Source organism: Eptesicus fuscus, chromosome 3, assembly GCF_027574615.1.
Source record: "Eptesicus fuscus isolate TK198812 chromosome 3, DD_ASM_mEF_20220401, whole genome shotgun sequence".
In the NCBI taxonomy this organism is placed as follows: domain Eukaryota; kingdom Metazoa; phylum Chordata; class Mammalia; order Chiroptera; family Vespertilionidae; genus Eptesicus; species Eptesicus fuscus.
Window position 1 is genome coordinate 9603368 of NC_072475.1, and position 12257 is coordinate 9615624.

The following is a 12257-nucleotide window of genomic DNA, read 5'->3' on the forward strand; positions in this document are numbered from 1 at the left end:
AGGCAAACCCAGAGACGCTCAGAGGCTGGGGACCAGCCGGGTCCTCTCCAACCTTGGCTCCCCTGGGTGACCGTGGGTGACTGTGGATGACGGCCATACCACCTCCAGGTCCCACAGAGGGGCTGTGGCAGCCTTGGCAGCACCTGGAAAATGCCATAGGCCCAGTGGGGCTGCTCTCCAAACCCGTCCTGATGCCAGGCCTCCGCTGGGGAGAGCCTCCAGCCCGGGGGCACCCAGAAGTGCCCACCAGCACCTCTTGTGGCAGAGGCCCCAGTGCTGCATGCGTGCACCCGCAGAGGCCCCCAAGAGGCGAGGGGCCCTCAGCCAGAGGTCGGTGTCCAGCGGCTGGAAGGGAAGCATGGAGGTCTGTCATAGAATGATTGTGACCCTGAATTCACACGTTGAAGTCCTAACCACTAAAGTGACTGTATTTGGGGGGAGAGAGGATCTTTCCAGAGGTAATTGGGTGAAAGTGAGGTCACTAATTGAACAGGACTGGTGCCCCCATAGAGGAGGAGATTAGGGCACAGACACACAGAGGGACAGCCATGTGAGGACACAAGACACAACGGTGTGTACATGCCAAGGACAGAGGCCTCAGGAGCAAGCAGCCCTGTGGCACCTGTGGACTGTGAGACAACGACGTCTGTCGTTTAAGACACCTGTTCTGTGGTGCAGCCCGAACTGACCAACACGGGGGCCTAAGGTCCAGGATGTCCAGGAGACACCAGGCTGTGAGGACTGAGGGACAGGTGGCCCCACACTAGGGCTGGCCCAGAAACCCCAACACCTTCCTCCTGGTCCCCACCACAGAGAAGTGACTGGAGACACTTGAAGCCAAACCCCAGGGAGGAGGCGATGCCAGGCCCTGGAGGTCCCCTACCCTCTCCAGACCTCAGAGAGACGGGCCTGAGGGCTCCAGCGGGGGCAGTGGTACGTTTCCTGGGGGGACGGTCCTGGGCCAGGGCTTGGCCACGGCTGGAACACAAGATGCTGGGACTGGACCTGGGGTGACGCTGGGTTTTGAGACATTAAAAATTCTAGTAGGGCCCTAGCCGGTTTGGCTCAGTGGATCAAGCCTGCAACCTAGGTATGTGCCCTTGACCAGAATCGAACCTGGGACCCTTTAGTCTGCAGGCCGATGCTCTATCCACTGAGCCAAACCGGCTCGGGCAAACTTCCTAACTTTTGAACAAGGGGCCTGCGTTTTCATTTTGCACAGGGCCCAGCAGAGTCTGCTGCCATCCCGCCTGCCCCCCTGAATCCTTGCCTCAGGCTCAGCTTTTGGAAAAACCCAAACTGTGACAGGACCCTCTGGCCCTTTCAAGGGGAAGGTCCTTGAGGTTGGGGGCTGGGGGCCCTGCCTGAGCCTCAGCCCTTCCCCCTCGGGGCTCTGTCCGGGTGTCATTCCACAAACACCAGCCATGACCAAGGCGCTCTCAAGCCCTCAAAGAGCCGAAGGTAAACAAGTAAACAGATGATTTTAATAAAGTGTGACAAGTGCCACGCAGGTGTGGGCGCTGGCGGGACTGTGGGCGCTGGGTGCGCCCGGCCGGTCCACGAAGGTGCCTGCTCTTGCGCAGGGTGCCCGCCTGTGGCCCTGGGCTCTCCCTCGCTGGACATGGCCCTTCCCCCGCTGGAGGGGACTCACAGGAGGCACGTTGGCCCCCAGGTTTGGAACAAACACGTTTATTGCAGGAAAGGCGTGGCGGGTGCTGGGGCGCCGGCTCACCAGGCGAAGAGCGGCTTGCTGTCCTCCTTGGAGAGCTCGCACAGGCAGTTGAGCAGCAGGAGCGAGTCGCCCAGGAACTTGGGGGGCACGATGTCGATGACCAGCTTGCGCAGGGCGGCCGGGCTGCTGTGCAGCGGGTTGGCACGCAGGTCGGGCCGCTGCTTCAGGATGCCGTAGGTGTTGATGAGGAACTCGCTGAACACCGGGTGCACCTCGCGGTTGTAGCCCAGCTTCTCCAGGCGCGCCATCAGCGTCAGGTAGCGGTGTGTCAGCTCCCGCAGCTTCTTCTCATCCACAGAGCCGTCTAGGGACTTGATGGACGTCTGGGGACGCAGCGCATGGGGAAGGTGGGGCTTGGCCACAGAACCCGTCACAGGAGGCCAGGGTGGGGACAGTGACCAGGTTTCCGTGGAGGAAGCTTCACGGATGGGCAAACCGGCCCAGAGCCAAGCTCCCCACCACAGCACGCTGAGTCTCCCACTCTCCCCTCCAGCAGACAGTGTCAGGGACAAGAACAGGGCCCCATCCCGGGCGAGGCCAACGCGTTCTGTGGCCCCGGAGCCACTCCTGAGACTGTCCCAGGCCACAAGGCGGAGGTGCTCATGGCAAGGGCTCAGCACACCCCATGGTGTGTGTCCTCGGACACCCCTCAGCCTCACCCAGGCCTCCACAGGGTATCACAGGTGACAGGCAGGGAGGAGACCCTGGGGCAGGAAGGTGACCCCCCACGGGGCAAGGAGGCACACCTGCTTGATCTTCTCAGGGATGTTGGACACGGTAAAGCCATAGAGCCGGGTCACCCCAGGGAAGACGTAGGCCAGGATACGCCTGTCCAGCTGGAAGGCGATCTCCCCAACGATGCGCCCGTCCTTCTCCGAGCTGGTGAAGCTGTGGATCTCTGCGGGGGGGCAGGGGAGGACAGTGAGACAGGCTGGGGTCCCCCACACATAGGGTCAAGGGCCACCCGCCTTCCTCCTGCCTGTGCTCCAGTATCCATTTGAGGGAAAGGGCCGGTTTGAATGTGGCCGCTGCAGGTTCCAGGTGAAGCACTGACAGGGGCTCCCCAGGGCCCCGGTCTCAATAGTGATGTATAGGCACCTTCCTCCAGCCCCCACTGGGAGGGTAAAAGAAAACTGAATTTTCTGTTGCCAAAAAGGAAAAGGATCCTTCCTCTCTTGCCTTTTCTTAACGTGTTCCCTAGGAAACCTGGGATGCTAAGTCCTTGCTCCATCCCTTTGGGATGTTTTACAGCCCAGGATTGTTTTTCTTGTCCCACTGTTACCAGAGAGTCTGCCCTCCACCTGGATCAAGCCCCGTCCCTATGACCAGGTGAATACAGGATGCCCAGACCTGTCCCGTCACCCAAGGAGTAACATGAGAACACGTATGTAACGCACATAACAAGTCTAGTCTGCCTGGCTAGTGAAAGGGGAGATTCTGTTGATCTTGGCAACCTCTGTGCCTTGCAGACTGGCTTAATGTTTATTTGATGGCAAGACTCATTTTCTACGTTTGTGCAGAGGATGGCTGGATTGGCAGGAGATTCTATTTTTAGTAATTTCCCAGATGTTATCGGGCACATGGACCACCCTTCCCCTCCAAGTCTCCATCTCATATCTCACACACACAGCAAAAATTCTTTTTTTTTTTTCTTAATAAGAAAAGGGGCCGAGCTTACTTAGCTTTTTTTTTTTTTTTTTTTTTTTTTTACAGAGAGGAAGAGAGAGGGATAGAGAGCCAGAAACATCGATGAGAGAGAAACATCGATCAGCTGCCTCTTGCACACCCCCCACTGGGGATGTGCCCGCAACCAAGGTACATGCCTTGACCGGAATCGAACCCGGGACCCTTGAGTCTGCAGGCCGACGCTCTATCCACTGAGCCAAACCGGTTTCGGCAACACAGCAAAAATTCTTAACAAAAATTTAGCAAATTGAACCCAATGATATGGAAAACTATAATACATCATGACCGAGCAGGATTTATCTCAGCAATGCAAAGGTGGTTTTAAAATTCAAAAATCAATCAATGTAATTTACTGTATCAACAGATGACAAATGAAAACCAAATGCTCAAGATGCAGAAAAAGCATTCAACAAAGTCCAACATCCATTTATGATAACTCTAAGCAAACTAAAAATTAAAGGGCAATTCATCAACCAGATGAAGGCATATACAAAAACCTTAACGAACATCATACTTAATGGTGACAAACTGAATGCTTTCCCCTAAATCAATAAAAGAAATGACTGCCCACTGTCATAATTTCTAGTCAACATTATTCTAGGGGTTCTAGCCAATGCAATAAGACAAGAAAAACAATTAAAGTCATACAGATTAGAAATGAAAAAAATAACCTTGACATGATCATCTATCCCAAGGAATCTTTTTTTTTTTAAAGCTGCTAGAACAAATAATTGAGTTCAGTAAGGTTGCAGGACACAAAGATGCATTTTCAGGCTTCTCCAAAGGAAAAGAAACAGAACCAATAGGGGGTGTGTGTGTACATACGTATGTGTTTATTATAAAGGCTCATATGATTATAAAGACTGACAAGTCCCAAGATATGCATTAAGATGGAGCCCAGGATGGCTGATGATATAGCTCCAGTCTGAGTTCAAAGGTCTGAGAACCAACAGAATCAATGATGTGCTCCACTTCAGAGGCAGTAGGCAGGAGACCCAAAATGTTTCCATTGGAATCCAAAAGCAAGAAGAATTCTCTCTTCTTCACGAGGGGGTCAGCATTTTTATCCTATTCAGGCCTTCAACTGATTGGATAAGGCCCACCCACATTAAGGAGAGCTATCTGCTTTACTTAGTCTAATGATTTCAATATTAAACTCATCCAAAAACATCCTCACACAAATACCCAGAATACCCAGAATAATGCTCGACCAAATAATCTGGGCACCTGAATAAATGGAAAGATATAAAATGTTCATGGATCTGAAAACTCAACATTGTTAAGGTGTTATTTCACTGGAAACTGATCTAATTGATCTATAGATCCAGGACAATTCCAGCAAGCTTTCTTGTAGAAATGAACAAGTTGATTCTAAAATTCATATGGAAATACAAAGGTCCTAGAATAGCCAGAACAACTTTGCAAAAAGAGAACAAAGTGGAAGAACTTATATCATCTAGCTTATGGTCTTATAAAGCTACAGTAATTGAGACAAGATGTATTGGAATCAACATAAACATAGGCAAATAGAACAGGCTGGAGAATCAAGAAATAGACTCAGACATATCTGGATAACTGATTTTTGACAAAAGTGTCAAGTCAATTCAATGGGGAAAAGATAATTTTTTTTCATCCAAAAATTTGTTTCTTAGAGAGAGGGGAAGAGAGAGAGAAACATCGATGTGAGAGAGAAAGATTGGCCCCCGTGTGCACCCCAATCAGGGATCGAATCAGTCTGAGATCTGGGTAGGTGCCCTGGCAGGGAATCTAGCCTGAGATCTTTTGGTATACGAGATGACACTCCAACCAACTGAGCCACACTGGCCAGGGCAAGGTAATCTTTCTAAATACTGTTGCTGGAAGAAGTGGCTACCTAATGTAAACCTCATACTATATACAAAAATTAGCTCATAATTGAACCTAAATGTAAAACCTAAAACTATAAAACTTCTGGAAGTACACATTGGAGTGAATCTTTTTGATACTGAGTTTGGCAAAGATGTCTTAAATAGGACACAAAAAGCATGAAATATATATTATTTTAAAAGTCCATAAACCAAACTTCATCAAATTAAATTGTATTGCTCTTCAAAAAACAAAGTTTTGAAAATGGAAAAGCCCTAAACTGGGAGACCATGATTGCAAAACATATACCCAGAAGAGAACTTGTATCCAGACTATATGATGAGCTCTTACAGCGCAATGATAAACAATCCAATTTTCTTTAAATGGGCAAAAGATTGGAACAGAAGCAGCCCTGGATCCTGGCCTCCCAGCCACACGCTCCTCCCTGTGCTGGGTGGGTGGAGAAGCGGTGCTCAGATGGCCACCCAGACCCGCCCTACCCAACTGCCGCCACTGCACCGAGTGCCCACCGAGTGCCCCCCTCGCCGTACCATTAAGGTAGTAGCTCCTCCTGGTCCTGTCTCCCGAGGGCAGACTGCTCTCTGAGAAGCACACCTTCTTGGGTCGGGTCATCTCCCTGGGCTCCAGTGGGTCCTGCAAGGGGTTCAGGAGTGGGCACAGCTTCCTGTCAGTGCTACGAGACGCGTGCAGCTCCTGGGGGCTGAGGAAAGCCTTGAAGGACACCTGGGAGGAAGTCACACAGCCTGGGGAAGTGTCATCTTCGCGGGAGAGGGGGGCGTGCGAGCACAGCAGGTCCTCCAGCGAGGATGTCTGCAGCTGGGAGGGCACCTCCGGGATGCTGGTGAACCTTCCAATATCTGGAACTGGGACAGGGAGGAAAGGGAGGAGAGGTCAGGCTGATGTTCCTAAAACATCCCCCAAAGTGTAAAGGACACTTTAAGAACGCTCGTACACCCCACCCCAAGCTCTGACACCTGCTCACATCCCCCATCTTCAGAGCCCTCCCCATTCCTCTCTGGAGAAGGTGAAAGATGTGGGTGCAGCAACTGTGGGCCCCGCCCCTGCCCAAGGAAGCCGCCAGCCTTGAGTTTATGGGCCCAGCAAGCATGTGTGCCTCGGGAGCTTCTACCCGCCATGCATCCACACCCAATACAGGGACCTTTACATGTTTATTCAGTTTTATGTAAATGGTATCAACCTACGCCCGTTTTATTCTGCAGTAAACCTTTTTGCTACAGAGCATCTTTTTTGAGATTTATCCACGTTGAGTTACTTGGTAGCTAACTGGTTCATTTAATCATTTCCTAGCACACGTACATATGCACACACACAGGTACAGTGATTTTTGCTTTTTATATATCAGAGAGGAAGGGAGAGGGAGAGATAGAAACATCAATGATGAGAATCATTGATTGGCTGCCTCCTGCACACCCCCTACTGGGGATCGAGCCCGAAACCCAGGCATGTGCCCTTGAGAGGAATCAGACCCGGGACCCTTCAGTCTGCAGGCCGACGCTCTATCCACTGAACCAAACCGGCTAGGGCTAGCTAACTTTGTTTTCTACAACAGCAGTGGCGGTCCTGTGCACACAGCAGCTTCTGATCACTCCGTGGTATGCACAGACCAAGCTGATGACACGTGGCTTTTCCCTAATCCTTGGTGATGTTGAACATCTTTTTTTTAAATAAAATAAAAAACTGTTGTGTTTTTTCAAATATATTTTATTGATTTTTTACAGAGAGGAAGAGAGAGGGATAGAGAGTTAGAAACATTGATCAGCTGCCTCCTGCACACCCACTACTGGGGATGTGCCAGCAACCAAGGTACATGCCCTTGACCAGAATCAAACCTGGGACCCTTCAGTCTGCAGACCGACGCTCTATCCACTGAGCCAAACCAGTTAGGGCATGATGTTGAACATCTTGTGTGTCCATGGGCCGCTCAGGTTTCCATTCCGTGAAATATCCATGCCTCTTCTTTGCTCATTTTTTTTTTAGTTAAATTATTTGTAGCAGTTCCTTTGGTACTCTGCATCCTAATGCCTTGTTGATAAAATGTCTTCTCTCAGTGGGTGCCTTGCTGATATTTTAACTCTGTTGTTGTTGTTTTTATTGATTAAGGTATTACATATATGTCCTTATCCAACCCCTCCTGCCACTTTAACCCTTTTTTATGGTGACTCTTATGATGCAAATTTTTTTTAAATTTTAACATGTCAAATTTAACCTATCAATTCCTCTGTGAGGTCTATAAAATCCTTTTCTACCCTTATGTCATGACTTTTTCTCCTAGTAATAAAGCAAATATGTATATTTGAAAAAATAGTTTAAGAGCTATATTACAAAATTAAATCCTAAAATGTGCCTACTACCCTATCCCCAGCAGTGCTTTCCTCAAAAAACAGTTCTACAGAAGGAAAGTAATCAGTATGAGGCCTGCCTCCTGTCTGCCCACCCAGCCAGCACAGCCAGTACCAGCGCAGCTCAGGCCCTCACAGTCTCCCGCCCAGCCCACTGCAGGGCCCAGAACCATCTTCCAGGAATTCACCCAGCATGAGTCATCAAAAACCACACAGTCCTGAGTTCTTCCCCAGAGGAGAGTGGAGCCCAGTGCTTGGGAAGGGGGTTCCGTCCCACTCACCTCAGAGACCTGGGGAAGAGCGCCATCTAGTACCGGCTTTAAAGGGATTTTTGTTGTGGTCAGCTGGCTTTGGGCTTTGCTTTTAGCTTCTGTTTAGTAAATTGTAACTCCTATTATTCCCAAGACTTCAATGAAACACTTTAAAAAATTTTAATCATCAGTCAAGTCCAAAATACAGGTATAATTTTAAGCCACATTAAAATAAACTATAAAGAAATAACAAGAGTGAACAGAAAACTCTGTCTCTTCAGGATTAAAAGGATTCTCCTGAGTAATGACCATATCAAAAATAAAAATAGGAAAGCATAATTATTGAGAAAAAATGAAAATCAGAACATTAGAGAATGACATTAGCACATTCAAAACTGTATTTATCATGAAATTAGTAATGTAAGTTCTTTGCTTTTTAAAAATCACCCAAAAAGCTAAACACTCAAATCAAAATATGGGAAGAACTCTTCAGGAAAGCAAAAATTTAAAAACTACAAAAATGACAGCAGAAATACACTGGAAACAGTTCTATGGAAAGTCCAATAAGATAACAAAACGGTGGAAAGCTACTTTAGAGAAACAGAAAACATACAGGAATAAAATTGAAAATGAGAAAAGCAATTTAAGAATGACTAGGAAGGAAATGCTTGAATAGAAAGGATTACATAAAATTGTATATTAACTGGAAATTTTGACAAAAGAAGAGATCTTCAGAGAAATTATTTTTAAATGACTCAATAAGAGGTAGAAAACCTAAACGGACCAACAAAGAAAGAAGAAAAATCTGGAAGTTGTAAAATAATTATACTCTAAAGGGCTGCAGGGCTCGGCGGTTGGCGGGTGAATTCTTGCAAATTCCCAGACAATGCACAATCCCTACATCATATAAACGGGGTTGGAACACTGAAAAATTAAGAGATGCTTGACTGAGGTTCTAGTTTGTCACAACTCTGCTATTAAATCCCTGCAAAGAACCCACAGGAAGGAAACACAGCCCAGACTCTCGGAGGAGCAGAGCCTGAGATCCTGAGCTAACCCCCATCCAGACCCAGCAAAGCCCAGGACCCTGGGTCTCCCAAGGGAGCAGAACAGCGACACCCCATGGACAGGCCGAGGGAAGCCACTGAGGGCACCTCCACCGATGCCAAAATAAGGTCATCAAAATTGAACCAGATGAGCCATTTCTCAAGTTTTTGTTTTTTTTAAAGTAAGGACTGGAAAGAAGGACTCTTCCCTACCACCCAGCCTGCATGTCCGCCACCGTTGGGCAGACAGGGCATCACTGCCCACCGCCTGCCAGGAGGACAGAGGACAGGCTGCTGGAGCCAAAGTTCTGAGAGTTTGAGAAACAAAGACAAAAACAAATGTGCACGCTGTCAATCTCGTTTAAAGGGTCATTTGTAAACAGTGCAGTCGCAGACGTAGAAAACAGGGGAATGAATTGAAAAACAGTGGAATAAAAACAGCTGATGAGGAGGCTGGCTGTAGATTGGGTATTTACCTATCAACAGCTTTCCAAAATACATCAATTCTGATGACTCCAAAAATACAATGGGGAAAAAATCCATAATTGTAAGAAAGAACATGAAGTGCTCCCGGAATAAACTTACTGATAAATGTGAAAATTTATATGTGAGAAATAGGTGAGGAGGCTTGAAAAAACTGTGAGCCAGCATAGCTTAGTAGGTGAAGTCATCCTTGCGGTATATGGAAGAATAAATAGATAAAAATGTGAGAAAAATAAATAATGTGAAGAATAATTACCCCTGACTCTGAGCTGATAACTCTACTTCAGCAAAACGTACCCTAAGGAAATAACCCTAAATATGAAAGTCGTTTTGCTGTGTTATTTATCTCAGGCTAAGAAAAAGTATAATTTCAAACATGAGGAAGAGTTCATTAAATTGTGTTCATGTGATTTTTTAATATCACAGTCAGTCATTTAAAAATGTACTTACAGCAGCACAGAAATAACCGTGTGGTGATGTTAAAGGGAAAGAGGCAGAGGACTGTACATAGAGAATACTCAAAATCTACTAAAAATCATCTCCACCCAGAACCATGAGGATTGCGTGAACACCCCTGAGAACTGAGGTGGGAGGCCCGGGGTGGGGCCGAGGGAACCTGCCACCCCTCTGGTCCCTTTGAAACTGTGCATTGTGCTTGAAAACCCAAGTGAAGGGAACAGCCCAACAGGAGCCTGGCTGGGAACCGTGCACACGCTTCCCCGGGAGCAGGCATGGCTGCTTCACGGGCTGGGTGATGGCAAGGCAGGGAAGGCAGGCACCTGCTCCTCCGTCGGCAGAGTGCAGGGCCCGCAGCCTTCTGGAGAGCATTCATCAGTGTCTACTTCAACATTTCGACCCCTCACAGCCTTTGACCCAAGGATTTCCCGGCAGTCACCCCTGCAGCTGGCCGCCGAGGCACATGTCAGGCTGTCCGTGGTCATGGAGAACTGAGAAGACACTGCCTGTCGTGGGGTCAGACTGATGGCCGTGTGAACCCCACACGAGACAGTCTGCTCTCCGAGAGGGATGCAGGCAGCAGAGCCAAGTGCCGGGCCTGGCGGGGCCAACCAGCGGCCTGGGGGTCCTGAGATCACACACATCCTGCTGTAAGGCACTGTGGCAGCGCTTGTGTGCTTGTCGCTCATATACATACCAGCTCAAGTGGCGAGGCCACCGCACCTCGTTTTCCAGGTGTGACTTACAGGCTCACCTGAGGACACACAGCAGAATGAGCACCTGAACCTGAGGGAAGGAGGGGTGGCCGGGACCATCTGCAGGAGCAGCCCCCCACTCCCAGGCCACCCTGGGGCCTCACCTGCCGTTGTGGGGGAGCATGCCTCAGGGTAGGCGGGTGCCTTGGGGAAGAGGAGGTCCCGGCTGCTGCGGCCGCAGCTCTCCTGGCAGCTCTCGCTCAGCAGGCGCTTGAGCATCTGGTTCTCCTTGAGCAGCCGCACCTGCTTCTTGAGGTCGGCGTTCTCGCTCATGAGCCTGCTCATCAGCTCGTTCCCCTCGGCCATGACCAGGACGCCTTGCTCACGTGTGGGCCTGTGGCCCCATGGAGATGGAAATCCAGAGCCACAGCGCCGCAGAAACAGCCCAGACCGGAGTTCCACGAGGGCCCCACCTTCCGCAGCCTTGTGATGTCGCCTTAAAGAGGCGGCGCCCTGCCCACTGCCACCCGCGGACTTCCTGGGGGTGCCCAGACCAGGGCACACGGCAGACACCTCACACCGGGGAGGGACGAGGGAGGTGGGGCCAGGCAAAGCCTAGGTGGGGGGCCTGTGACGCTCATGGGGAGGCCAGCCCCGCCAAGGAACACACAGGACCAGGCCTGAGACAGGATGGTTCTGGCACCTTCTAGGAACAGCCAGAATATTGGGCTGAGGGGGTATCCCATTCACACCATGGGAGTCCGCAGGCCCAGTGGGGACTCCGCCTTCACTCTGAGTGACTGTGCAGCCGCCCTCACCATCCCCTCACCCTGAACCTCGGACCAGGTGACTTCCCGACTCCAGGCCCAGCCAGGCTCTCGGGGGCTGGCTGGTCAGCCCAAACCTGGGCAGGTGTCTGGTGCCCTGGGCCACACACTTGAGGGAGGAAGGGGCAGTGAGGACAGAGGGAGCCCAGCTTGGAGCCACGATGGCCCCAGCCCCAGAAGCTCCAGCGCCTCCCACGGGCTGGCAGTTGGAGGCCGCCTGCTGACCACACTGCCCCGGTGGGAAGGGCCCGGGTGGCACAGCCCTGTCCTGCACAGACAGTGCGGAGTGTCTGACACTGACCGTTACTGGACCTAACTGAAGACCCCCCACCAGAGCACAGGGGCCATCTGGACCAATCACAGGCAGGCCTGTGGCTCACGGAGTCCTGCCAGAGCCAGATTCCAGCCACACAGTCAGCCGGGCCCCTGGGAAGCCCGCCCAACAGGTCCCCACCGAGATGCTCTTCCCACACCTGCTCAAGTAACTAAGCTCTGTGCTATGTCCTGGCTCCAACGGTCTTGGTCCTGCTTTTCCGAAGCCAACCAGCGTGTCTTCCATCCCTTTTGCCCCAATGCTGCATCCCTGGGTGCAAGTGACAAGGGGGGTGTCTCCAGGCAGAACAAGGCCTTTGTTCCCCCAGACTGCCCAACGCCTATTATGTCACTTCAAGAAATGCAAGCCTGAGTCAGGCGTGGTAGGAAGGACTTCTAATCCCAAACGCCCTTACGTTTCCCCAGATGGACCAGTGTGTGGGCCCACAGGCCCTCACGTTAGAGGGAACTCTCCCCCGAGGAAGGGTGTGGGCGCTTCTGGGACCCACAGCAGATGCCCCCTAGACCTCTTCACCGGCTCCT

At 50.5% G+C, this 12257-nt stretch overlaps 1 protein-coding gene across 1 annotated transcript; it reads right to left on the reverse strand.

Annotated features, from left to right (window-relative positions):
* Window positions 1–1462: 1462 nt before the first annotated feature.
* Window positions 1463–11705, reverse strand: SPATC1L (spermatogenesis and centriole associated 1 like). Its single transcript, XM_008145641.3, has 4 exons — window positions 10740–11705; window positions 5815–6147; window positions 2479–2630; window positions 1463–2055 (listed from the first exon to the last, which is right to left on the reverse strand). Exons 1-4 carry the CDS (start codon window positions 10939–10941, stop codon window positions 1729–1731), a joined length of 1014 nt encoding a protein of 337 aa, XP_008143863.1. The 5' UTR covers window positions 10942–11705; the 3' UTR covers window positions 1463–1728.
* Window positions 11706–12257: the final 552 nt, after the last annotated feature.